We start from the raw sequence: 24,166 nt of genomic DNA on the forward strand, positions 1-24,166 counted from the left end.
TGGGTGTCCTTCTGCACTAGAGACAAGGCTATTTCCTTAACTAAAAGTTCAGGAAACAAGAACTTAGACAAAGGGGCAAAGAGTAGCTCAGATCGTTGACAGGGCGTCACTCCTGCTGACAGAAAAGAGCACAGAGACTCTCGTTTCTTTAGGACTCCTGACGTAAACGAGGCGGCAAGCTCGTTGGATCCATCGCGGACGGCCTTGTCCATGCAGGACATAATGAGTAAGGAGACATCCCTATCGGCTGATGAGATTTTCCTACTCAAGGCTCCCAAACACCAGTCAAGGAAGTTAAAAACTTCAAAAGCCCTAAAGATGCCTTTAAGTAGATGGTCCAGGTCTGAGGATGACCAACTAATCTTCGAGCGTCTCATGGCAAGGCGGCGGGGAGAGTCTACAAGACTTGAGAAGTCGCCCTGGGCAGAGGCAGGAACTCCCAAGCCGAGAACTTCTCCCGTGGCATACCAGACGCTCGATCTAGACGAGAGTTTAGATGGGGGGAAGGCAAAGGCCGTCTTCCCTAAACTCCTCTTGGTTTCCAACCAATCGCCTAACAGCCGTAAAGCTCTCTTGGATGAGCGAGAGAGAACGAGTTTTGTAAAGGCTGGCATGGCAGCAGGAACGCCTAAAACAAACTCAGACGGCGGCGAACGAGGAGCCACAGAGATAAAGTGTTCAGGGAACGACTCTTTAAAAACAAGCATGACTTTTTTAAAGTCCATAGATGGTGGAACTGCTCTAGGCTCATCTAAATCTGAAGGCTGATCCTCAGGCTGAGGTTCAGCAACGTCCTCATCCGAAAGTTCCTCATCTGATAACTGATGAGAAACAAGCAAAGGGGTAGGCAACGTTTGACCCGCAGCGTCCGGCCGCACTGGTGCATAAGTGACGGAGCAGGACGCAGTGTCCTGAAACTGCTGAACAGTCTGGGAACTGTCAACAACAACAGGTGCGCGAGGACGCACAACGTCCACCAGAGACTGTTTAGACCGTCTGGGTTGTGCAGTCAACACCACACTGGGTTGCGGAGGTTGACGCACCGCGTCAAAACAAGTCAACTCTGATGGTTGGTGAACGTCCAGAACGTCACCAGTCGCATCAGTGAGTTGCCTAACGTCCACGTGCGGCTGGAAATCCACACGGGACCGCATCGGGTGAGGTACAACCCCAACTGGTTGACGTGAGAAAGCTACCTCAACGTCAACAGGACGCACAACAGAACGCTTGGATGGCTGACGGCCAGTATCTCCATGAGATAAACGGCTAGGTTCAACGGAAACCTTCTCTGTGTTGTAGTCTTCCATAAGGGACGCAAGCTTAGACTGCATGTCCTGCAGTATAACCCATTTAGGGTCTACGGAAACGGGTGCGGTAACAGACGGGGTTAGCGTCTGAGACGGCACAACTTTGCCTTGCTTAGGCGGCGAGCAGTCATCCGATGACGGCAACGGGTCCGAACTGTCCCAGTGACTACATCCGGGACGTTGGACTTGTCCTGAAGGGACCGACTTGCGTTTCAAAGGCCTAGAGACCTTGCTCCATGGTTTCTTGCGTGAAACGCCTTCGGACGACGAAGTAAAAATGGGCTCTCTCGTCTTATGGTAGGGGTGATCTTGACGAGATACGCCTGATACCAAAGAGGGAACGTCTGTTCGCTGATCAAGGCCTCTCGAACCCATAAGTCGTACGACATTGCTTCTCCCCTGGGCTTGGAAGCTTGCAAGAGGTCCCGGACTAGGTGAACGATAGGCACGAACAGACGAACCCTCGGTCGCAACACTGTTCACAACACTTTGCGTAACACTAATCACTTTCCCACTTTCCGCCATGGCACTTTGGCACTTGAGTTCCTTCACGTCAGCCATGAGTTGATTACGGTTACTTGCTAACGCCTCAACTCTCTCTCCCAAGGCATGAATAGCACGCAACATGTCTTGCATAGACGGTTCCTGAGTGCTAGGAGGGGGGTTAGGAACAACCACTACAGGGGAAGGATTAGGTTCAGGGGCATGTGGAGAGGAAAAATCTATGGACCTAGATGAACTTCTCCTTACCCTATCTCTCTCTAGTCTGCGTGTATATTTATCAAATTCGATCCAATCGAATTCCGAAAGGCCCACGCATTCCTCACACCGATCTCCCAATTGACAGGTTTTACCCCGACAATTGGAACAAACAGTATGAGGGTCGAGAGAAGCCTTTGGAAGACGCCTATTACAGTCCCTAGCATTACACTTTCGAAACTTAGGTACTTGAGAAGGGTCAGCCATTTTGAATTAGTCAAAGAAAATTCCAAAAACAATCCAAGTCATCAACAAATAATCCGATTCAAAAAAGAGTTCAAGAGTTTATGTTGAGGAAAAACACCTGTACTGCGAAAGCTCAAACCAAATTAAAGTACTTCACCAAATATGATGGGAAAACTCCAGGTTCTACAGCGAGTAAAAGTACGTCTTGTCGTCAACGTCGACAGAGAAGAATTGAAGGTTTTGTTTACATTCGAGAGTTATCTGGCCGACAGTTGGCGCTGGTGGGCACACCCGCAACCTGCATAGCGATTGCTCGCGAGTTTTTTAAGTATGTTGTCTGTCGAGCCGCAGAGTTGCAGCTATTATATATTCACCGGCTAAGTTAAATATTTAAAAAACATTTTTTCATTAATTTGCTTAGCTTATTCCTTTAGAATATTAAAAATACCCGAGATAAATTTTTCAGGTATAAAATAGTAATGTTCATATAAAAAATAAAGCTTTTAAATTTATCTTGGCTTTTTTAAAGTAGGCTACTGTAATAATAACACAAAAAGAATTCACCTAAGGTTCATTAGCTTGTTGGGTCCCCTTGCCTAGAAGAAAAACAAGGGATGGTGCCCAGTATCCTGATAGTAGTGTAATTCCTGGGACCATATATTTACCTGTGGGTTGGCGGAATTGAGATTGCAACCTGATAGTGACCCTGCATGCTATACCTGGCCACAGCCCAATAATTACTACATAATTTGATGCCCAGACCCAGAAAAGAAGAAACCTATAGATGATATAGCATTGTCATCAGCCAAGGTTCAGAAGACCAAGAAGAGACTTAGGTGGAATCTTGAGACCCTTAGATCACTTGTGAGGGACTCGATTGCTGAGGTCAGATTGTTGAAGCTCCAGTTGGTGATGTGAGATCTGGTTGGATTGTCACCATCATGTCCTGCTACCACTGGGGTCACAACAACTATGACAACCAGTACTCTATCTACTTCACCAACTTGACTAAACATAAATACATGTAGTCTGGCCCTTCCAGTGACTGGAGATGCTATTGGCTGACTTCAGCTCACTTTAGGGTTCTAGATTGTACTCCCACCTGTAGCAGATTTCTGAGAGTATCTTGCCTTGTCTGACCTCTTGCCTTATCTGGACATCTTGCCTTGTCTAGACCTTTTGCCTCCACAACTGCTCCATCTACCAATCAATTTAGCCAGCCTGAAAACCCTATCAGTGGGGTAGGAAGTCAGTTTCTGGCTGACCAGGCCCAATCCAGCAGACTGGAAGGGGTCCCAGCAGCTGATGTTGAGGCAGACAGTTCAAAGACAGGGGGTATTTTCAAGAGGAGAAACCAGACTAAGGTCGAAAACAGACCAGGCCCACCAGTGGTACAGCTAACAACCCAGTCTAGCAACAAAGCTTCTGATAGTGATTTCTCAGGCAATCACTCCAGCTCCTGCTCTAGTGTTAACTCAGCTGACAATTTCTCTGCTGAGAATGCCAGGATCCTGCAGTCAGAGTGCTATCTGTCTGACTTGGTCCCTCAACTCTCAGAAGAGTCCCAAGCATGGGGACTTCAACTGGCCATAGCTTCACCCGCTTCCTGAGGGATTTTGGGGCATACTGCGTAAGCAGGTTTAACCCTAGAACACTGATGGGTAATTTCTACCCTACACCCATGTGTTTCATGAGTGCATAGTTGCATGGGTGGAGGAAGCCACGTGGGTCTTTGTGTAGCTTCATTTGGCTATTAGCTCTCATGCTTGAAGGTAGTGTTTCTGCGCTCATGCTGTCGTAGGGCCATGTATGTTGTGCTTTGGTTAAATTTTACCCCTCAATCGTGATAACATACAAACTTGAGGACATTATGAATAAGTCTGGTATGTCAGAAGTAAGTTCTTTGTTGCCAAGTGAAATTAAAAATTAAGATGAAAAAGTTGAAAGCAAGATTTAGGATGACTCTGATACTGACAAAGATTATGAGCAACCCTCTGAATCTGATGTTGCCAGTGGTGATTTCGATGAAATAAGAGTTACAGAGTAGTGCATGTAAGAGACAAAGACGTTCAATACCACCTAACAAGCCATGTGGTGTCAAGTATGTAAACCTACCATATAAACCTTCCACCACTGACCCACAACTCCAAGACCTCTCCCTGCCTTCTCTCTATGCTAGCCCAGCTGTGACAGCTGTTGCTAGGGGATGTAAAAGGCTCCTTCGTGTGGATGTTCAACGTGCTACAAAACCACTAACTCCTGCTGCCAGAGCTGTCTCTTCGGCTGCCCAATTGTCACTGCTGCTCCCCATGCTATCTAAGCTGCTGCCCATGCTGTCTCTTCTGCTACCCATGCTGTCTCTCCTATAGCTTGTGCTGTCTCTCCTGTTGCCCATTTTATAATCTTTCTCATTTTTTGTTAACAAATGTAACACTTGTTTTTTTTTTATTTCTCAAATGTTGTTGATGGACTCGCAGGACATGAGACTAGTAATTTATGGTCATTCTATGTTCTTAGACAGTGATCATAAAATGTAAAGAATTTTTTACTTGCAATTAGATTATTTTTTCACATTAGGTGCCCTCCAGTTTGCCTCAGTAACAGACATATTACTGAAGGCCAGACTGAAAGATATAAATCGAGTATGGCGGTCCAAAGAAAACAAGAGATATCGAGACAAAATAGCTCGAATCCCACCAATTCTGAGGAAAAGACTTCAGCCATGGACAAAAGTAAAAAATCTAGCAAAATCCATCCCATTAAAATTTCCACCACCAACACTGGTCATTCACACAGACGCCTCTCTAACCGGCTGGGGAGGGTACTCCTAGTACAAGAAAGTCCAGGGACTATGGTCAATATCATTTCGCCAACTTCATATCAATGTCTTAGAGGCCATGGCAGTATTCTTGACTCTAAAGAAGCTTGCTCCAGCAAAGAAGCAACATATCAGACTGGTGCTGGACAGCGAAGTTATAGTCCACTGCATAAACAGAGGAGGTTCCAAGTCGAATCACATAAACCATGTAATGATAGCGATATTTTCCATGGCGACTATGAACCATTGGCATCTGTCAGCGGTTCATCTAGCAGGAATACGGAATGTAGTGGCAGATGCACTTTCGAGGACGACAACGCTGGAATCGGAGTGGTCACTGGACTTAAAGTCGTTCAAATGGATTTTACATCAGGTTCCGGGTCTCAAAATAGACCTGTTTGCAACAGAATCCAACCACAAACTAAAGTGCTATGTAGCCCCCAACCTGGACCCTCGGGCTTATGCCACGGACGCAATGTCATTGGACTGGAATTCTTGGGAGAGAATTTACCTATTCCTGCCAATAAATCTGTTAATGAAGGTGCTAGACAAACTCAGAACTTTCAGAGGCCAAGTGGCTCTAGTAGCCCCCAACTGGCCCAAGAGCAACTGGTTTCCCCTACTGGTGGAATTGGGTCTCCATCCTCAACGGATTCCCAATCCAATACTAACACAAGTAGTACAAACTCGCAGTGTGTTAGCTTCCTCAAAAATTCAAGAGTGCCCTAACTTTATGGACTTTATGAAATTTGCAGCTCAAAGAGATGCAGATATTGATCCTCAGAATACCTTATTTTTAGAATCAGATAAGAGAGAATCCACCCTTCGACAGTATGATTCAGCTGTAAAGAAACTCGCAAAGTTTTTAAGAGACTCAAAGGCTGAGATGATGACTATAAATCTGGCAGTAACCTTTTTTAGAACTCTATTTGAATCAGGCCTGGCAGCTAATACTATTATAACAATTAAATCAGCCTTGAAGAAGATTTTTTAAATTGGATTTAATATTAACCTTACAGATTCATATTTCTCGTCCATCCCGAGAGCTTGTGCCAGATTGAAATCATCAACTCATCCTAGCTCAGTTTCTTGGTTTCTGAATGATGTTCTTAAGTTGGCTTCTGATACTCTTAACGAGTCTTGTAATTATATACCATTATTAAGAAAAACGTTGTTCTTAATGAGCCTAGCATCTGGTGCCAGAATATCAGAACTTTCAGCCTTGTCTAGAGATCCAGGTCATATTGAATTTCTCTCGTCGGGAGAAATACTAATTTCTCCAGACAAAAGATTCTTAGCAAAAAATGAGGACCCTCAGAACAGATGGTCCCCCTGGAAGATTGTTCCACTTCCTCAGGACCCATCTTTATGTCCAGTAAACACTCTGAAAGCATATTTAAATAGAACTTCCAATAAGTCCTCGGGGCCCTTATTTATTAGAGAAAATGGAGGAACCATTACCCTGAAAGGGATCAGACAACAGATTCTGTATTTCATTAAACAAGCTAACCCAGAATCATTCCCACATGTTCATGATATACGAGCAGTAGCTACATCCATTAATTACTTTCACCATATGAATTTCTATGAATTGAAAAAATATACAGGCTGGAAGTCCCCAGCAGTTTTTAAACACCACTATTTAAAACCTTTGGAAGCCCTAAAATTTGCAACAGTGGCAGCAGGGAATGTGGTCCCTCCTGAAAATCATGATCCATAATCATAAGGTCTTGTTCTATCTTTTTTCACTTTCCCTCTACCTGCCTTACTTATTGTCCCTACTGTAGTTTTGTTTTGTTTTTTCACTTGGATTGCACCCTTGTGATATCAGATTGTATATAGTTATTTAACCTTACGGCATTTATTTGGGCATCGTATTGCTCTCCCCCTTTTTACTTCCATAGATTTGGAATTCATTATGTTGTAAATTATCTTGTTTATTTTTCTACCTTTTATGATAAGGAATTGTTAAAACAACTTATTTTGGAATACTTTTATATTTACATATATATACAATTTGCATTAAACCATGTTTTTTGGACTTTAGATTTTAATTTATTTTCCTTCTCAGGTGTTGGTTTCCAAGCTTTGGGACCATTTCTCTTGTACTATTTCACGGAGCGGCACAGGTTGAGCCCAGAAAAGGGATTTTGACGAAGGAAAACCTATTTCTGGGCGAGAGACCTGTGCCGCCCAGTGAACACCCACCCAGAATTGGCCCAAGCTTGGGTGCTATGAGGAGTGAAGATGATCGCGTGGGTGGAGGTAGTAGTAGTAGCGATCAGTAGTGGAATGTAGAACGGCACCTCGTAGTAACGGGGGTATTTGAAGAGGAGATATCTAAATGGCAAGAGACCTCTGACAGTGGTTTTCATGCCCCAGTTATTATACCGACACCTTATATAGGTGAGCGAACTGGGTTCATCCCTGGCATTCCAATGCAACTTTTTTCTCTGGTAATATATAGCAGTTATATACCTTAGAAATGATGCTAAAAGGAGCATTTCATGGAGCGGCACAGGTCTCTCGCCCAGAAATAGATTTTTCCTTCGTCAAAATCCCTTTATTCATACAAAAAGAGTACACATTATGGTCATGCTTTATTGCATGAGGGTTGGAAAATATTTTCTAAATTTGTTCATATTACTTTATTTAAAATGGTAAGATGAATCTTCATAGATAATCAAGAACTTGCTCTACTAACCTTTTTATGAAATAAAACAAGTCTATAGAGTAGGAAAAAGCTCTCGACCACAAAACTGACATTTATACATTATGGTGTGCATTTTGTATAACCAAAAATTTATGCCTAATTACTCACCTGTAAATAAGAAACCGAGGCCAACACCCAAGGCAGCAGTGGTTGTAAATGTCCACCAAAGTGCTGTTGGTACAGTGAAAGGCAGCACTGTCACTGATACTGCTACCCACACAAGGCTCACAAACATCAAGAACTGACGATTATATATGTCGAACAGCAGAGATCCTATGAAATACAGTTTTTAAGTATGATTGTCTAATATAATTGTAAAAAAAAATTACACAAAGAACAAAGAATTATATTTTAATAGGATACAATATCTAATCTCAAAAATAACAAATTCGGAGGTAATTTGTATTTTTCCTAACGATACAAACCTTAGCTATTTATAGGGGTATTACTTTCAGCGGTAGCCTAATATTCACATTTTAGTATCGTATTTATAACTAAAAATATAGCGAATTATAATCTCACGTATTGTTTACATTTAAATCAGCTGATTAACATTGTTTAATCCGTCATCAACCTGTATTCACATTCACTATATTATCCCACTGATATGTTCATTCACTTTCACATAATTACCTCACTGATATAACCTATCATGCATACAGGTATTAGTATGATATCTCTTTCACATCATTATTGTCCGTCACTTATCATTATTCTATCCGTAATACTTTCCCCAATTCCTTTTCATACATTTACTTTGCTCTCCCACACACACATCTACAACGTATCTTTCCAACTCTTTTGATTCTCTCCATTTTTTGTGATTTTCCTTTTTTCTAGCATTCATTCGTCACTTTCATCTTATTAATCATCTGAAAGCAGATGACGCGGGCAAACCATGCCCAGTGCTAGAGGAATGCAGACCATTATATTTAACCATGCCTACCTGTGAGAAGGAATGGAACGAGGTTCATCTAACCTTCTCAGTCTCTAAACTGGATCCAGAGCTAGCAGGTCAACAGTTCAATGAGAACCTTCCAAAACTGTCAGATCACCCTTTGAGAAGGGAACAGGAGACAAAAGAGAGACTAGCCGCTTCTTTGTCTCTTCAGAACTGTATGGAGATGTGTGCAGGCCTTTCCAATACCCCAGATATGTACATGGTCCTAGCCAAGACTCACATGACTACCCTTGTTAAGGACATGTACGCTTTCGGTAAGGCCTGGAGGGCCTGTAGAGAGCATGTGTTTGCCGCAGCAATGGTCAAACACGAGCCCAGGAAGCTCATCACTTCATGTATCTGGGGCAAGGACCTATTCCCAAAAGAATTGGTTCAGGAGATCATCGCAAAAGCCGCCACGGAGAATAGGAACCTTCTCCAGAAGTGGGGCATGTCTTCCAAGAGGAAATCATCCTCAGATGCTGGTCCCCAACCGAAAAACAGGAAGACAAAGAAGCCCCGCAGGCCTGCAAAGCATCAAACCATGACCATGACCACAGTGCCCCAAATGGTAGCCCAGCCACAAACCACCTTCCAAATGGTGCCCCAGCAGCTGGTAGCTCAGTCACCTGTGTTCAATCCAGGCTTTGAGAGGCACACGACTACCTTTCGCCCCAGAGGTAGAGGCTCAAGAAGAGGCTTCTCAAGGAACCCCTCAAGGGGTAGAGGAGGATGTGGTCAAGGTAGTAAAAATCCCTCAGGAACATCTCAGCAATGAGATGATCCAGGTAGGAGGAAGACTCTCCCACTTTTGGGATCGTTGGACCTTCGATCCCTGGCCCACAGCCTAATCAAGAATGGACTTGGTTGGAAATGGAACAAAATTCCACCCCTTTTCCTAAATTCTTCCAACAATCCACCCCCTTATTGGAAGAATATACCTCAGAACTCTTGAACAAAATGGTAATAAGGAAAACGAAGTCAATCAAATTCCAGGAAAGGCTGTTTTGTGTTCCCAAGAAGGACTCGGACAAACTCAGAGTCATTCTAGACTTGTCTCCACTCAACAAGTTCTTCGAGAACAACAAGTTCCGGATGCTTACCTTGCAACACATAAGGACCCTGTTACCAAAAGAGCGTACACAGTCTCGATAGACCTGGCGGATGCTTATTGGCACCTACCAGTCAGCCGTCCCCTCCCCTCCTACCTAGGATTCAGGCTACAGAAGACAAAATATGCCTTCACAGCCATGCCCTTCGGGCTAAACATAGACCCAAGGATATTCAAAAAACTTGCGGACACTGTCGTCCAACAGCTGCGCTTAGAAGGCATTCAGGTAGCAGCATACCTGGACAACTGGCTGGTTTGGGCAGCATCCAAGACAGCTTGTCTGCAGGCAGCCACAAAGGTGATTCAGTTCCTAGAACACCAGGGCTTCAAGATCAACCACAAGAAGTCTCACTTTTCTCCAACTCAGGAGTTTCAATGGTTAGGAATCCATTGGAACTTGCAGTCACATCGTTTCTCCATTCCACCGAAAAAGAGGAGAGAGATAGCGGGATCTGTCAAGAGACTACTGAAACTCAAGAAGATTTTAAGATGCCAACAGGAAAGAGTACTGGGCTCTCTCCAGTTTGCAGCAGTGAGAGACCCAGTGCTAAAAGCACAACTAAAAGATGCGTCAGGAGTCTGGAGAAGATACGCATCAAACGCTCGAAGAGATCAACAAAGATTGACACCGATCCTACTGCGAACGCTCCTAAGGCCGTGGTCAACGGTCAAGAGCCTGACAAGAACAATTCCCTTACAACCACCTCAACCTTCTGTGGTAATTCACACAGATGCCTCACTGGAAGGATGGGGAGGCCATTCCCATCAAAGGAAAGTGCAAGGGAATTGGTCGCACCAGTTCAAGACCTTCCACATCAACACCCTGGAAGCTATGGCAGTCTTCCTATTGTTGAAGAAATTATCCCCTCGCAGATCAGCCCACATCAGACTGGTCTTGGACAATGAGGTAATAGTGAAATGTCTGAACTGACAAGGGTCGAGATCACCTAACATCAATCTCATGATGTTAGCCATCTTCCGCCTAGCAAGGAAGAAGAGATGGAACTTATCAGCAGTTCACCTGCAAGGGCTCCGCAATGTGACGGTGGATGCTCTATCCAGGCAAAAGCTGATAGAGACAGAATGGTCCCTAGATGCAGACTCACTCTCCTTCATCTTAGAAAAAGTCCCGGAACTGCAGATCGACCTGTTCGCAATGAGCGACAACAAGAAACTACCTTGATATGTAGCCCCTTACAAGGACCCTCGGGCAGAAGCAATGGACGCCATGTCTCTCGATTGGAACAGATGGAATCGCATCTATCTGTTCCCACCAACCAACCTCCTGCTGAAGGTCCTCAACAAGCTGAGATCCTTCAGAGGAACAGCAGCAGTAGTGGCCCCCAAATGGCCCAGAAGCAATTGGTTTCCTCTAGTTCTAGAACTGAAACTGAAGCTGTTCCCTATACTGAACCCAGTTCTATCCCAACTGGTTCAGAAGTCAACTATCTACGCTTCGTCCTTGAGAACCAAAAACCTACATCTCATGATTTTCTCACCTTAGCGGCCAAGAAAAGGTTCGGGATCTCAAAAGACAACATCGACTTTATAGAAGAATACAAGTCAAAGTCAACTAGAAGACAATACGAATCGTCTTGGAAGAAGAGGGTTTCCTTTGTGAAAACAATGAAACCAACAGAAATTTCAATAGATTTCTGCCTCTCCTTCTTCATCTACCTTCATGAAAAAGGCCTTGCTTCCACCACAATAACTGCGTGTAAGTCAGCTTTGACTAGACCTCTTCTTTATGCCTTTCAAGTGGACCTTTCAAGTGAAATCTTCAATAAGATTCCGAAAGCATGTGCTAGACTCAAACCAGGAACCCCTCAAAAGCCCATATCATGGTCTTTGGACAAAGTCTTGCACTATGCTTCGAATTTGAACAATGAGGATTGTACCCTAAAGGATCTAACACAAAAAGTGATATTCCTGTTCGCTATAGCCTCAGGGGCTAGAGTTAGTGAAATAGTGGCCTTATCCAGGAACGAAGGCCATATTCAGTTCACAGAAGAGGGAGAACTGAATCTTTTTCCTGATCCTACTTTTCTCGCCAAAAACAAGCTGCCCACCTAAAGATGGGGTCCTTGGAGAATCTGCCCTCTGAAGGAGGATTCTCTCTATGTCCAGTAGAGTGCCTTAAGGTCTATCTTCGAAGAACTTCAGACTTCAAAGAGGGACAGCTCTTCCGAGGCGAAACCTCAGGATCGAACCTATCCCTAAAACAATTGAGGGCAAAACTCACTTACTATATTCGCAGAGCGGATCCTGACAGTACACCCACAGGTCATGATCCTAGAAAAGTTGCTTCCTCGTCGAACTTTTTTCAACACATGGACTTTGATAGACTCCGTTCATATAAGGGTTGGAAACCATCCAGAGTCTTCTATAAACATTATGCGAAGCAAGTGCACGAGATAAAACACTTTGTGGTGGCGACAGGTAGTGTTATAAAACCTGTCGTCTAGTGCTGCAATGAACAGTGGACTGTATTGGGATTTAACAGTGTATTGGGTGAACAGGTGTTAGCACCTTTGAGCGTAATCCTTTTAGTAAAAATCACTATGGTGATTTATGGACTGTTCTATGTAGGTGCAGAATCTAACCAATAACACCAGTGCCGTGTGAACATTTGTACACAGTGTGGAAGCATATCCAACATCTAAGTGAATTCAAACAATTTAATTTCACAAATTGAGTGGCATTTACCAATGAACTAATATACCCTGTATGTATATTCTTCCCTTACAGGTTATAAAATATATATATACCAAGATGTTCAAACATGCAGGATAGATTCTTTCCATTGATGCATTACTTTTGTTTTATATTTTGTCTATGAAAATAAAACTATATAAATGTATCTGCGTCTTATTCGCCATTTGAAGTACGAATAAAATTGTTCAGAGCCTTTTATTTTTCCTAAAATAAAATCTTGTAAGTAAAATTTCTAAAACAACAACCTGGAAATCTCCAAAATTTTCCCTATTGTTCCAACAGAAAAACAAACTTTGAATCCTTATAGTCGAAGTCGACAATTTCCTTGCAAGGGGCAGGAAGCCTCAAGTTAGTTCCAAACTTAGTGGATATGACAAATAACGGTAATGTCATATATATAAGGTCTAGGAGACCATATAAGAAACTCGTGCAAAGTAAAGGTACTTATAGAAATCCACAGATATAGTACTTTCAAGTAATTCTCTGGTAAACTTCCATCAGGACAACATGGCTGAGCCCCAAAAACGGATTTTGAGCAAAGCGAAAAATCTATTTTTGGGTGATATGGCCATGTCGTCCTGATGGAACCTCCCTTCTTTCAAAAGGAGTAAAACAACTATGTAATGAAAGACCCCACCCGAAACTACTCTATCTGCGGCTATTCCTGCTTAAATGCAACAATGAATAATACGCCATTGTAGTACAGGGAGGGGATCCACCGGGTAACCTTGATAACGGCTCAAATTCATTTTGCCACTCTTCCCCCCCTCAAAGAGTAAAATCTATTCGGGGTGAAGATTGCCATGTGCCGTATCAAAAAATACGTCCCCTGATTTTATGCGATATCCTTAAAGTTATATTAACGATACTCGCACCAGGAGTTAGAATTCTGGAGACCTATGGTTAATTTTCTGGGCGTATCACTGCAGCTAAATATCCCTTAGAAAGCCGCCTAAAGGAACCTTCCATCAGGACGACATGGCCATATCACCCAAAAATAGATTTTTCGCTTTGCTCAAAATCCAAAAAATATATATATATATATATATATATATATATATATATATATATATATATATATATATATATATATATATATATATATATATATATATATATATATATATATATATATATATATATATATATATATATATATATATATATATATATATATATATATATATATATATATATATATATATATAACAAATTTGGAAATAATTTGTATTTTTCCTAACATACAAACCTGGAGCTATTTATAAGGTATTACTTTCGGCAACGCTGAAAACCAACCAAGACAATTTTAGTGAGGGATAATTACGTACCCCATCCGCTAGTTAGCGGGAGTGGGTTGGAGTAGACTAGCTACCCCGCTCACTCACCCCTGTCGGTTGAGTAACCACTTTTGCTTTCTGGCAGGACTTCTAGGGGCACAGGGTGGCGGGCCAATTTGTATAAATAGCTCCTGGTTTGTATGTTAGGAAAAATACAAATTATCTCTAAATTTGTTATTTGTTCCGACACAGATACAAACCTTCGCTATATATAGGGTGACTTACTCTTAAGAGGGAGGAAGTTCTACCAACTGGCCTTGGTCATGACCCGGGGTTCCTTCTGATTAATTTTTTATCTAATTAGTAGGAACCCTACCCTCGCTAAAATAAAAGTAGTTACAAGGTAACTCAATGATAGCGGCCTGCAGAAGCTTGTGTGAGAGACTTGTGGCTTCTCTTTATGCATGAACTCGAGGATTCTAAGACATATCCAAAACCCTCCCTCATGATGTATTGGTGACGTAACAAAGTATTCATTCATACTCAGGATGCACAAGGGAAATGAATCTTACCTCCAGAGGGGTGAGGTCAGCTATGCTTCGATCTTGTGGAGCTTCCCCCCCCCCCGGGGAGGAGGAAAGTGAGCCAGCCATTCCTTTCATTCACCCCAGACTAACCCAGGTAACCTCAGCCATCAACCCTCTCCTACTTGTCCCTCAAGGAGCCTGAGGCATTAGATCACTTGTTGTGCGGCCACCACAGGACCAATGGAGGTTTCCATGCTCCTGTGGGTTACGTCTTTCAGGTAGTGGGCTGTGAAGGTTGTCTGACGCTTCCACACGCCTGCTTGCAATACCTGTGCCACAGAAAAATTCTTCTTGAACACCAGAGACGTTGCAATGCCTCTTACATCATGAGCTCTGGGTCAGTTAGACAGGAGGATCTGGATATAGAGTGTATTCGATTACTTTCCTTATCCAGGAGGAAATAGTATTCCTCGTGACCCTCCTCTTGACCTTCCCCGTGCTGACAAAAAGTGCTCGTACATGGGGGCGAGCTTTTGCTGTTCTTTATAAGTAACACCTCAGACTCCTTACTGGACACAGTAAGTTGGATTTTGAGTCTTAGCTACAAACTCAGGGATGTAGTTGAGGATTACTTCCCCCCATCTCCTAGAGTGGGAGACATCAGCAGATAGACCATGAAATTCGCTAACTCTCTTGGCCGAAGCCAGAGCGAGCAGGAACACTGTCTTCCACGTGAGGTGACGATCTGAGGCCTAGCATAGTGGTTCATAGGGGAAGCCCTTCAGAGACCTGAGGACCCGAACCACGTTCCAAGGGGGAGGTCTTAGCTCTGCCTGGGGACAAGTAAGCTCGTAACTGTGTATGAGCAAAGAAAGTTCCAACCAGGAGGAAATATCGACTCCTTTCAGTCTAAAGGCGAGACTCAAGGCTGAGCGGTAGCCTTTGACTGCCAAGACTGAGAGAAGCGTTTCTTCCTGAAGGTATACAAGAAACTCCGCTATAGTTGGAACAGAGGCATCGAGGGGAGAGATACCCCTTCCACGACACCAACCACAGAAAACTGACCACTTTGCCTGGTAGACTGCCTCTGTGGATCTCCTGAGGTGTCCAGCCATTCTTTTCGCAACCGGTTGCGAAAAGCATCTCTGTGTGAGGAGGTGCTGGATAGTCTCCAGGCGTGAAGTCGAAGCGAGGCTACGGCTTTGTGGAAGATGTTGGCATGTGGTTGTTTGAGGAGGTCGTGCTGTGGAGGAAGCTCCCTTGAGATCTCCGTGAGGAGATGCAGAAGGTCCGAGAACCATTCTGCGTGATGCCATAGCGGAGCTATGAGAGTCATTTGCAAGTTGTTGCTTGCTCGTACCTGGTTGAGGACTTTTCTCATCAGACAGAACAGGGGAAACGAGTAAGTGTCCAGGTTTACCCACTGTTGTTGGAAAGCATCTTGCCAAAGAGCTTGGGGATCCGGGACTGGGGAGCAGTACAACGAGAGCCTGAAATTCATGGCCGTTGCGAACAGATCCACAGTCGGGGAACCTCACAAAGTCAGGACTTTGTTGGCTATCAGAGGATTCAAAGACCACTCGGTGCCAACAATCTGAGTTGCTCTGCTCAGCTTGTCTGCTAGCACATTCCGCTTGCCCGGAATGAAGCGAGCTGATAGAGTCACCGAGTTGTCCTCTGCCCATCTGAGTATCTCTACTGCAGGATGACGCAGCTGCTGCGAAACGGTACTGCCCTGTTTGCTTAGATAAGCTACTACCGTGGTGTTGTCGCTCATCAGCACAACGGAGTGCCCCGCCAGGACCTGGTGGAACTCTTTGAGGACCAGAAAGGCTGCCCTCATCTCCAAGAGATTTATGTGCTGGTACCTTTCTGATTCGTACCATTGGCCGGAGATGTAATGGTGCAGCATGTGAGCCCCCCACCCTTCTTTAGATGCATCCGAAAAAAGCATCAATTCCGGGAGAGAGATAAGAAGATCGACCCCTTTGCAGAGGTTCAGCTCCGCCAGCCACCACTTGAGGTCCCACTGTCCTCTAGTCCTATGCGGACTAGGTGATCCCGGGAATCGGAGTGTTGGTTCCACTGGGATTTTAGTACCACTGGAAGGACCTCATCCTGAGGCGACTGTTGGGGACCAGTCGGGTCAGGGAAGAGAGGTGACCAAGAAGGAGAAGTCAATACTGCGCCGGGAGCTCTTCCCAACTGAGGAAGACCTGTGCTATCTCTCTCAGTCTCTGGATCCTTTCGTCTGATGGAAACGCTTTGTGCTTTAGGGTGTCTAATCGCAACCCTAGGTATACCAGTTCTTGAGAGGGGAGCAGTTGAGACTTCTCGAGGTTTACCGCGATCCCCAGATCCTGGCAAAACCTTAGAAGCTCGTCTCGGTGGCGGAGAAGGGCCGCCTCCGAGTCTGCCAGAATCAGCCAGTCGTCCAAGTATCTTAGGAGACGGATGCCGACTCTGTGAGCCCAAGACGATACTAGGGCGAATACTCTCGTGAATATCTGGGGTGCTGTGGAAAGACCAAAACACAGTACTCTGAACTGGTAATGCTTCCGATTGAACATGAATCTCAGATACTTCCTGGAAGACGGGTGAATTGGGATCTGGAAGTATGCGTCCTTCAGATCTAGGGTGCACATGAAGTCCTGGGGTCTTATCGCTTGTCTGACTGTGTCGGCCGTCTCCATCCTGAAAGGTGTCTGTTCGACAAACCTGTTCAGGACCGAGAGGTCGATGACTAGTCTCCAGCCTTCAGATGCCTTTTTCACAAGAAAGAGTCAACTGTAGAAGCCTGGGGACCCATCGAGGACCTCCTGGAGAGCGTCCTTCTCAAACATGGACAGGACTTCTGCCCTGAGGGCAAACTCCTGTGCAGATCCCTTCGCACAGGAGTTCGATGGAATCGGCACTCGAGTCAGTGGAGGGAGAGAGAGCGTGAACGGGATACGATACCCTGAACGAATCACCTCGACCGTCCAGGGTTCGGCCCCGTGGTGAAGCCACCTGTGCCAGCGGCTTTGCAGGCATCCCCCCAACAGGTGGGAAAATGGGAGGATTGCCTGTCTTATTGGGACCGGCCTTGGCCAGATCCCTATCCCTTCTTACCCTTTCCTCCATGAAAGGACTTTTTGCTGTGAAAGGCCTGCTTTGCACCCTTTTTACCCTGCTGTTTTGGGTCTCTAGCCCTTTTTGGCAGCGGGTTTTGCTGTGCTTTCCGCTGTGGCTGAGATGGGTAAGGTCTAACTGTTTAGACCTTTCGGATAAGGGAGTCCTGACTGGACTTCCTCCACCTCTCTGCCACACGCTCGACATCCTCGGGGTGGAACAAAGAATTGCCCTCGAAAAGAGCATTTCTTAGTCTTGCTACTTCGGCCTGAGGGAGATGTCTATAGAACTTACCTATGACGGCATCTCTCCTCTTCAGGATAGTGTTGGCCGAAAGGTTCACTACCTGATGGGAGAGGAACTCGATGGCCCGAGTGCCAGACAATAGGAAAGTCTCCAAAGATTTCCTGGAGGACTCTCGAGACAGGTCTTTAGACCGCATCAGTTGTCCTAAGGATCCTAACCAGAAATCCAGCCACTAAGTAGCCTGCATGGCGTACTTCGCCGCCACCTCCTGGTTTAGGATTTCAGAGGCCAAAAAGGACACTGAAAGTCCCCTAAGTTTCTTGAAGGGGTGGCCTTCGAGAGTGCCTCTATAGAGTGGTCGAGAGGCAGCGTTGGACGAGATTCCCCGAGGATCTCGTAGTACCTCCTCTGAAACACGTACAGAGTAGGTAGGAGCTTGGAGGACGAGTTGGAGCAGAGAGAAGAGGTGGACCCAGTTGCCTGGGACACTGCCTTCCGTTTGGTACTCTTCAACCCCTTTGACCAGGGTAAAGCTGCATTGGTCCTATGAGGTTTCTGAGTGCCATAGAACTGGTCAAGGACCGTTTCTTTTCCATCTAGAGGGGCTGCCGATGGATCTGGAAGTCCATTGATGGAACGGATGCAGGCTAGGACCTGCCAGAAGGCGTGTTCCGACTCCTTCCTCTCATCCTCTGTAAGCTTAGGGCTAGCGGATGCTGGCAGAGCGTTGTCCTCGAGATCGCTCTGCCCTTCCACATCCAAGCTCTCATCCATAGGAGCCCGGAGTGGGTCGAAGTCATCAACTGTATAGACTGGGGATAGGGAGACTACTGGGGAGGTGCTCGCTTCTGACTGCCTGGGAGGCAGTGAGGAAGGAAGCCTGGCCGAGGATTTGGGGATGGTGAACAAATCCTTCGGTTCTCTCCCACGAGGCCGGATGTCCTCTGTCCACAAGGGCCTAGAGGACTCCATCGGCTTACGGGTGGAATGTAAGTCCGTTGCCGTACAGGGGTAAGTCCCATCCGGTCGCAGGTCGGGCCTCCTTAGACACTATCTCGACCGGTAAAGGACGGAAGGAGTCTCCATAGGAAGTAACCTTATTCTCCTTGGGGGCGAAGGATGAATCCTTTTCCTTTTCCCCTTTGGCCTGGCCTGTGGCATCTTGAACTACAGGGGGCTACCCTGAGGTTCATGCCTAATCTCCTCCAGAGGTCTTTTGCGAGGGGATGACTGTCTCCCCTTGCCAGAAGGACCTGCCTGTGCGGGATCTTCTGAACTCCTCCTAGGATTGAAGGGAGGAGAGGACCCTGGGAAGAGAGGAGGCGACAAGGGAATCCTAGGTGTGTTACCTAAGGACTGGGAGCGGGGAACGACTTCTCTCATGGCTTGGCGCATTACATTGAATAAGGTGCTAAGCCACGGGGGGTCACAGGATCCTGAGGAACTAAGGGGAAGGTCCTTATGAAAGAACTGCTCTCTGGGTTTGGGAACCTGGGCAGGTTTCCTAACCCTCTTGTCTGATGGAGGCTTCTCTACAGGCAAGATCGGCAAAGGCCTACCCTTAGGGATAGGGTCTGGGCTCGGTCGCGCAGGCGACTGTTATCTCTGTTGAGGCCTAAGGGGCTTGAGAGACTGATTGTGAGCGCCAAGATGGTAGTGCGCTCTTGCGCCGAACTGTTGGTAGGCGGAAGGAGGCTCGTGCGCGCGCCCTTCCCAATTGCGCGCACCTTTTTCGCAGTCGTGGAGCGCCTGAGGTTGTTCGCGCACCTGGCGCGCAGTGTGTTGTTTGCGCGCATGGCGAGCAACAGGATGGTCGCGCGCATGGTGAGCAACAGGATGTTCGCACATATGGCGCGCCATAGGATGAACCCGCGCACCATGTTCGCCATTTTGTTTGCGCGCGCCAAGATGGTCGTGCGCGTCAAGTCGGTCATGCGCGCCAACTTGGTCGTGTGTGCCAATTTGGCCATGCGTGTCAACTTGGACGTGGTCGCGAGAGCTCTCAGGTTGGTGAGAGAACTCACTGCTACGCTCACCCGAAGGTTCACGATAGCTTGTGTTGTGTGAGCGCGAACGATCAACACAACGAGAGTCTGAAAACTCTCTGTCATAAAAAGAATGACTTTGGTCACGAGAACCCGAATGTTCAGTGTGAACTGTGTTGCGCGAACCCGAAGGATCAACGCAATGAGAAACTGGAGTTTCTCTGTCACGATACACCAAAGTGTTAGCACGACTAGAGTTACGAGAGCCCAAGGGTTTAGCGTAACTCAGGTTACGAGACCCCGAAGGGTCAGCGTAACGAGCAATCGAGGTTCCTCTGTCACGAGATCCCAAAGGATCAACGTGACTGACGGTACGAGAACCCGGAGGTTCAACGTTACCGTCGTTACGAGAGCCCAAGGGTTCAGCGTAACAAACCAAAAGGTTTTAAGTCGCAAGAGCCCGAAGGTTCAGCGCGACGGAGACCCGAAGGACTCCTGCTATCATGAGAACCCACAGGATCAACATGACGAGAGCCCAAAGGCTCACGATCACGCCAGCCCAAAGGGTGATCGTCACGAGACCCTGAAGGGTCAACGAGAGGAGAACCAGCAGGTTCAAAAAGACGTCTCCTCACAGCCCGAGGAGGAGAACGTCCTGGGTGGAGAGGGGTTACCCACCCCTCCACTCTATGAACCTCCGGAGAGGAACGTTCAACAGACTCAGCCCGAGGGAGAGACTGAATAAGGTCTACAGATAATTCCTCCGCAGGGGAGGAGAGTTCGCCCGAAGGAGAACTATGCTTATAACAAGGTTCTCTTTCCGCCCCTGGAGGAGAACCTAAAGCGTAAGGAGATTGCCGATGCACAGAGGCAATCTTCTCTCACGAACGAGAGATATGTTCCCCCGAAGACGAAGCTTGCCTTGGAGAGAGCCCTGCCAACACCCCTGGTGGGTTAGCTAACTCTCGGCGTCGGAACCAGACTCTCGGCCTGATCGACGGGCAACAGCGCCTGCACCCAGAAGAGGAGGATCGATCTCCGCAGAGGAAGGAGATGACCGCCTTCTCTCTGCTCCCCTTTGGAGGAGTTCGAGGAGAACTTCCTTCAAAGGGGGACCGTCGACGCCCAATGATGGCCATAAAGACACAAGGTCTGGAAAAGAACAGGCGCTCCCTGAGGGAAGAGAAGGAGCCGACTCACTAGGGGAGCCGCCACCTTCGTCTATCCCACAGGGTTAACCTGGAGTCACAAGCCCTGTGCTACTGCTCGACCGTGCCCCGGAAGGGCCTGGTCAAGGATTAGCTTCGCGCAGAGATTTGGGCGTAGAGGAAGCGGAAACCCGCGATTTCTTTGATTTCGAGGAAGACCCCGAAAGCGAAGATCTGCGTTTAGACTTCTTCTTCATCTCACCCGCAAACCTCTCCCACTGGGGGGCAGGCCACTCCCTACACTCGGGACAGGTGTTGTCCCGCGAACACTGAGTTCCCCGGCAAGCCGGGCATAAAGGGTGAGGTCTCCACGGACGACATGAAGGTGCCGCAGCGGTGGCCTTCAATCCCTGGACATGATGTCCGCATAGCGGGACAATAACCATACACACAAAAGAAAAAGAAAATGTAATAAATTCAAGGCAGATTGTTTAACAGGAGAGAGAGACGGCACATCCGCACTCTACTGAGCCAAAAGCAAAAGTGGTTACTCAACCGACAGGTGTGAGTGAGCAGGGTAGCTAGTCTACCCCAACCCCCTCCCGCTAACTAGCGGATGGGGTAATTATCCCTCACTAAAATTGTCTTGGCTGGTTTTCAGCATTGCCGAAAGTAATACCCTATAAATAGCGAAGGTTTGTATCTGTGTCAGAACAAATATACATACATACATACATACATACATATATACTGTACATACATACATACATGTATATATATATATATATATATATATATATATATATATATATATATATATATATATATATATATATATATATATATATATATATATATATATATACTTATGATACTGCACTTACAAACAAAGATTATGGTTCAATATTTCAGAACCATAGCTATATTAAATAATCAGCTATCTAAGAGCTTTCACAGGATACTCAACAACTACATTCAACAACAAAAGAGGACTTACCTAACATTCCACCAAGCAGCATACCAACAGAACGTGCAGTAAATATATGAAAAGCAGTATCTACTCCAACTCCCATCCCAACTTCTAATCTTATCAATGGGCTGCCACTGACAGAAGCACAAAGACCCTGAAAGCAATGGAAAATAAAAAACTATTACATAAATATTTTGTCACAATACAAAACTTATTTCTATATACACCTTTATACCCAGTTTAACCCTGGATAGGTACGGTGGGTCGTTTGCGACCCCGAGCGTCAAAAAAAAAACAGGTTTTTCTCACGTGACTCACCCCCGTGACTGAATTTGTGGGTGATCGACCTGCAGGAGGTGTCTCCCCTACACGCTCTAGTAGTGTCCAGATGTGCATTGCTGTAGCTGTACTCCTTCCCCGATTTCTGAGACGCGTCGGGGTCGTTCGCGTCCGAGTTTACCCTTCTGGGGTAGTTTGCATAATTATCAAAGTTATTACGTATTATGAAATTGTCGTAGAATGGTGCAACTTGTATAGGTTATCAGTTGTGGAAAGTCTTGGTGGATTGTTTGGCTACCATGTGCATGTTTTTTTTTTTAGTTAAAATGTCGTTCATCACCACGAGGACCATTTTACCGCGAGTGCCCCTTTTTCATTTTTTTTTCATTTTTTTGCCAAGTCATTTTTCCGTAAGATATTACCAAATAGTGTCGTAAAACTTTTGCTTGTTTAGTGTTGGAAAGTGTGTCTAGATGATCTGGCTACCCATGCATGACTTTGTTTTTGTCAGATACGACGTAGTTATTGGTATATTGGGTATTTAACTGCGGTTACCAATTTCTGTTTTTTTTTCAATATTTGTAAAAATTACTACGTAGTAAGGAATTGCCGTATATTATTCATTTTTTTTTCATGTTTATGTGTTAGAAAGTGTGCCTTGATGGTTGGGCTAACACGTGCATGTCTTTTTTTTTATCTGAGATGTCGTATATTAGAATGTCGGGCATTTTACCGCGAGTGTCCCTTTTTCATTTTTTTTCATTTTTTTGCCAGGTCATTTTTCCGTAAGATATTGCGAAATAGTGTCGTAAAACTTTTGCTTTTTTAGTGTTGGAAAGTGTGTCTAGATGATCTGGCTACCCATGCGTGATTTTGTTTTTGTCAGATACGACGTAATTATTGGTATATTGGGTATTTAACTGCGGTTGCCAATTTCTGTTTTTTTTCAATATTTGTAAAAATTTACTACGTAGTAAGGAATTGCCGTATATTATTGATTTTTTTTTCATGTTTATGTGTTAGAAAGTGTGCCTTGATGGTTGGGCTAACACGTGCATGTCTTTTTTTTTTATCTGAGATGCCGTATATTAGAATGTTGGGCATTTTTCCGCGAGTGCCCCTTATTATTTGTTTTGCATTTTTTTGCTTAGTCATGTTACCGTAAGGAATTGGCAAGTAGTGTCGCAAAACTTATATTTTTATAGTGTTGGAAAGTGTTTCTAGATGATCTGGCTACCCATGCCTATTTTTTTTTTAGCCAGATATGGCGTATATATAAGTATGTGTTCGATTTTCCTGTGATTGCCATTTTTTCGTTTTTTCCCATTTCTTTCAAAATTACTTCGTACTAAGGAACTATCACAGAGTAATATTTCATTTATATGTTTATTTGTCGGAAAATATGCCTTGATGGTTTGCCTAGCACGTGGCTGAAATTTTTTTTTTCTGAAATGCCGTATATTAGAATGGCCATTTTTCCACGAGTGCCCCTTTTTATTGGTTTTGCATTTTTTTGCTTAGTCATGTTACCGTAAGGAATTGGCAAGTAGTGTCGCAAAACTTATAATTTTATAGTGTTGGAAAGTGTTTCTAGATGATCTGGCTACCCATGCCTATCTTCTTTTTTTAGCCAGATATGGCGTATATATAGGTATGTGTTCGATTTTCCTGTGATTGCCATTTTTTCGTTTTTTCCCATTTTTTTCAAAATTACTACGTACTAAGGAACTATCACAGAGTAATTATTCATTTAGATGTTTATTTGTCGGAAAATGTGCCTTGATGGTTTGCCTAGCACGTGGCTGAATTTTTTTTTTCTGAAATGCCGTATATTAGAATGTTAGCCATTTTTCCTCGAGTGCCCCTTTTTATTTGTTTTGCATTTTTTTGCTTAGTCATGTTACCGTAAGGAATTGGCAAGTAGTGTCGCAAAACTTATATTTTTATAGTGTTGGAAAGTGTTTCTAGATGATCTGGCTACCCATGCCTATCTTTTTTTTAGCCAGATATGGCGTATATATAGGTATGTGTTCGATTTTCCGGTGATTGCCATTTTTTCGTTTTTTCCCAATTC

General features: G+C 45.0%; 1 protein-coding gene across 1 annotated transcript in view; it reads right to left on the reverse strand.

The window, feature by feature from the left end:
- Positions 1-24,166, reverse strand: part of LOC137646051 (uncharacterized) — an 82,083-nt gene that overhangs the window by 15,674 nt on the left and 42,243 nt on the right. The window contains exons 3-4 of the mRNA XM_068379202.1: positions 21,841-21,967; positions 7,892-8,056 (exon numbers count right to left, since the gene is read on the reverse strand). Coding sequence (XP_068235303.1) covers positions 7,892-8,056; positions 21,841-21,967 — 292 coding nt within the window. The remainder of the gene's footprint in view (positions 1-7,891; positions 8,057-21,840; positions 21,968-24,166) is intronic.

Source organism: Palaemon carinicauda, chromosome 8 (genome assembly GCF_036898095.1).
Source record: "Palaemon carinicauda isolate YSFRI2023 chromosome 8, ASM3689809v2, whole genome shotgun sequence".
In the NCBI taxonomy this organism is placed as follows: Eukaryota; Metazoa; Arthropoda; class Malacostraca; order Decapoda; family Palaemonidae; genus Palaemon; species Palaemon carinicauda.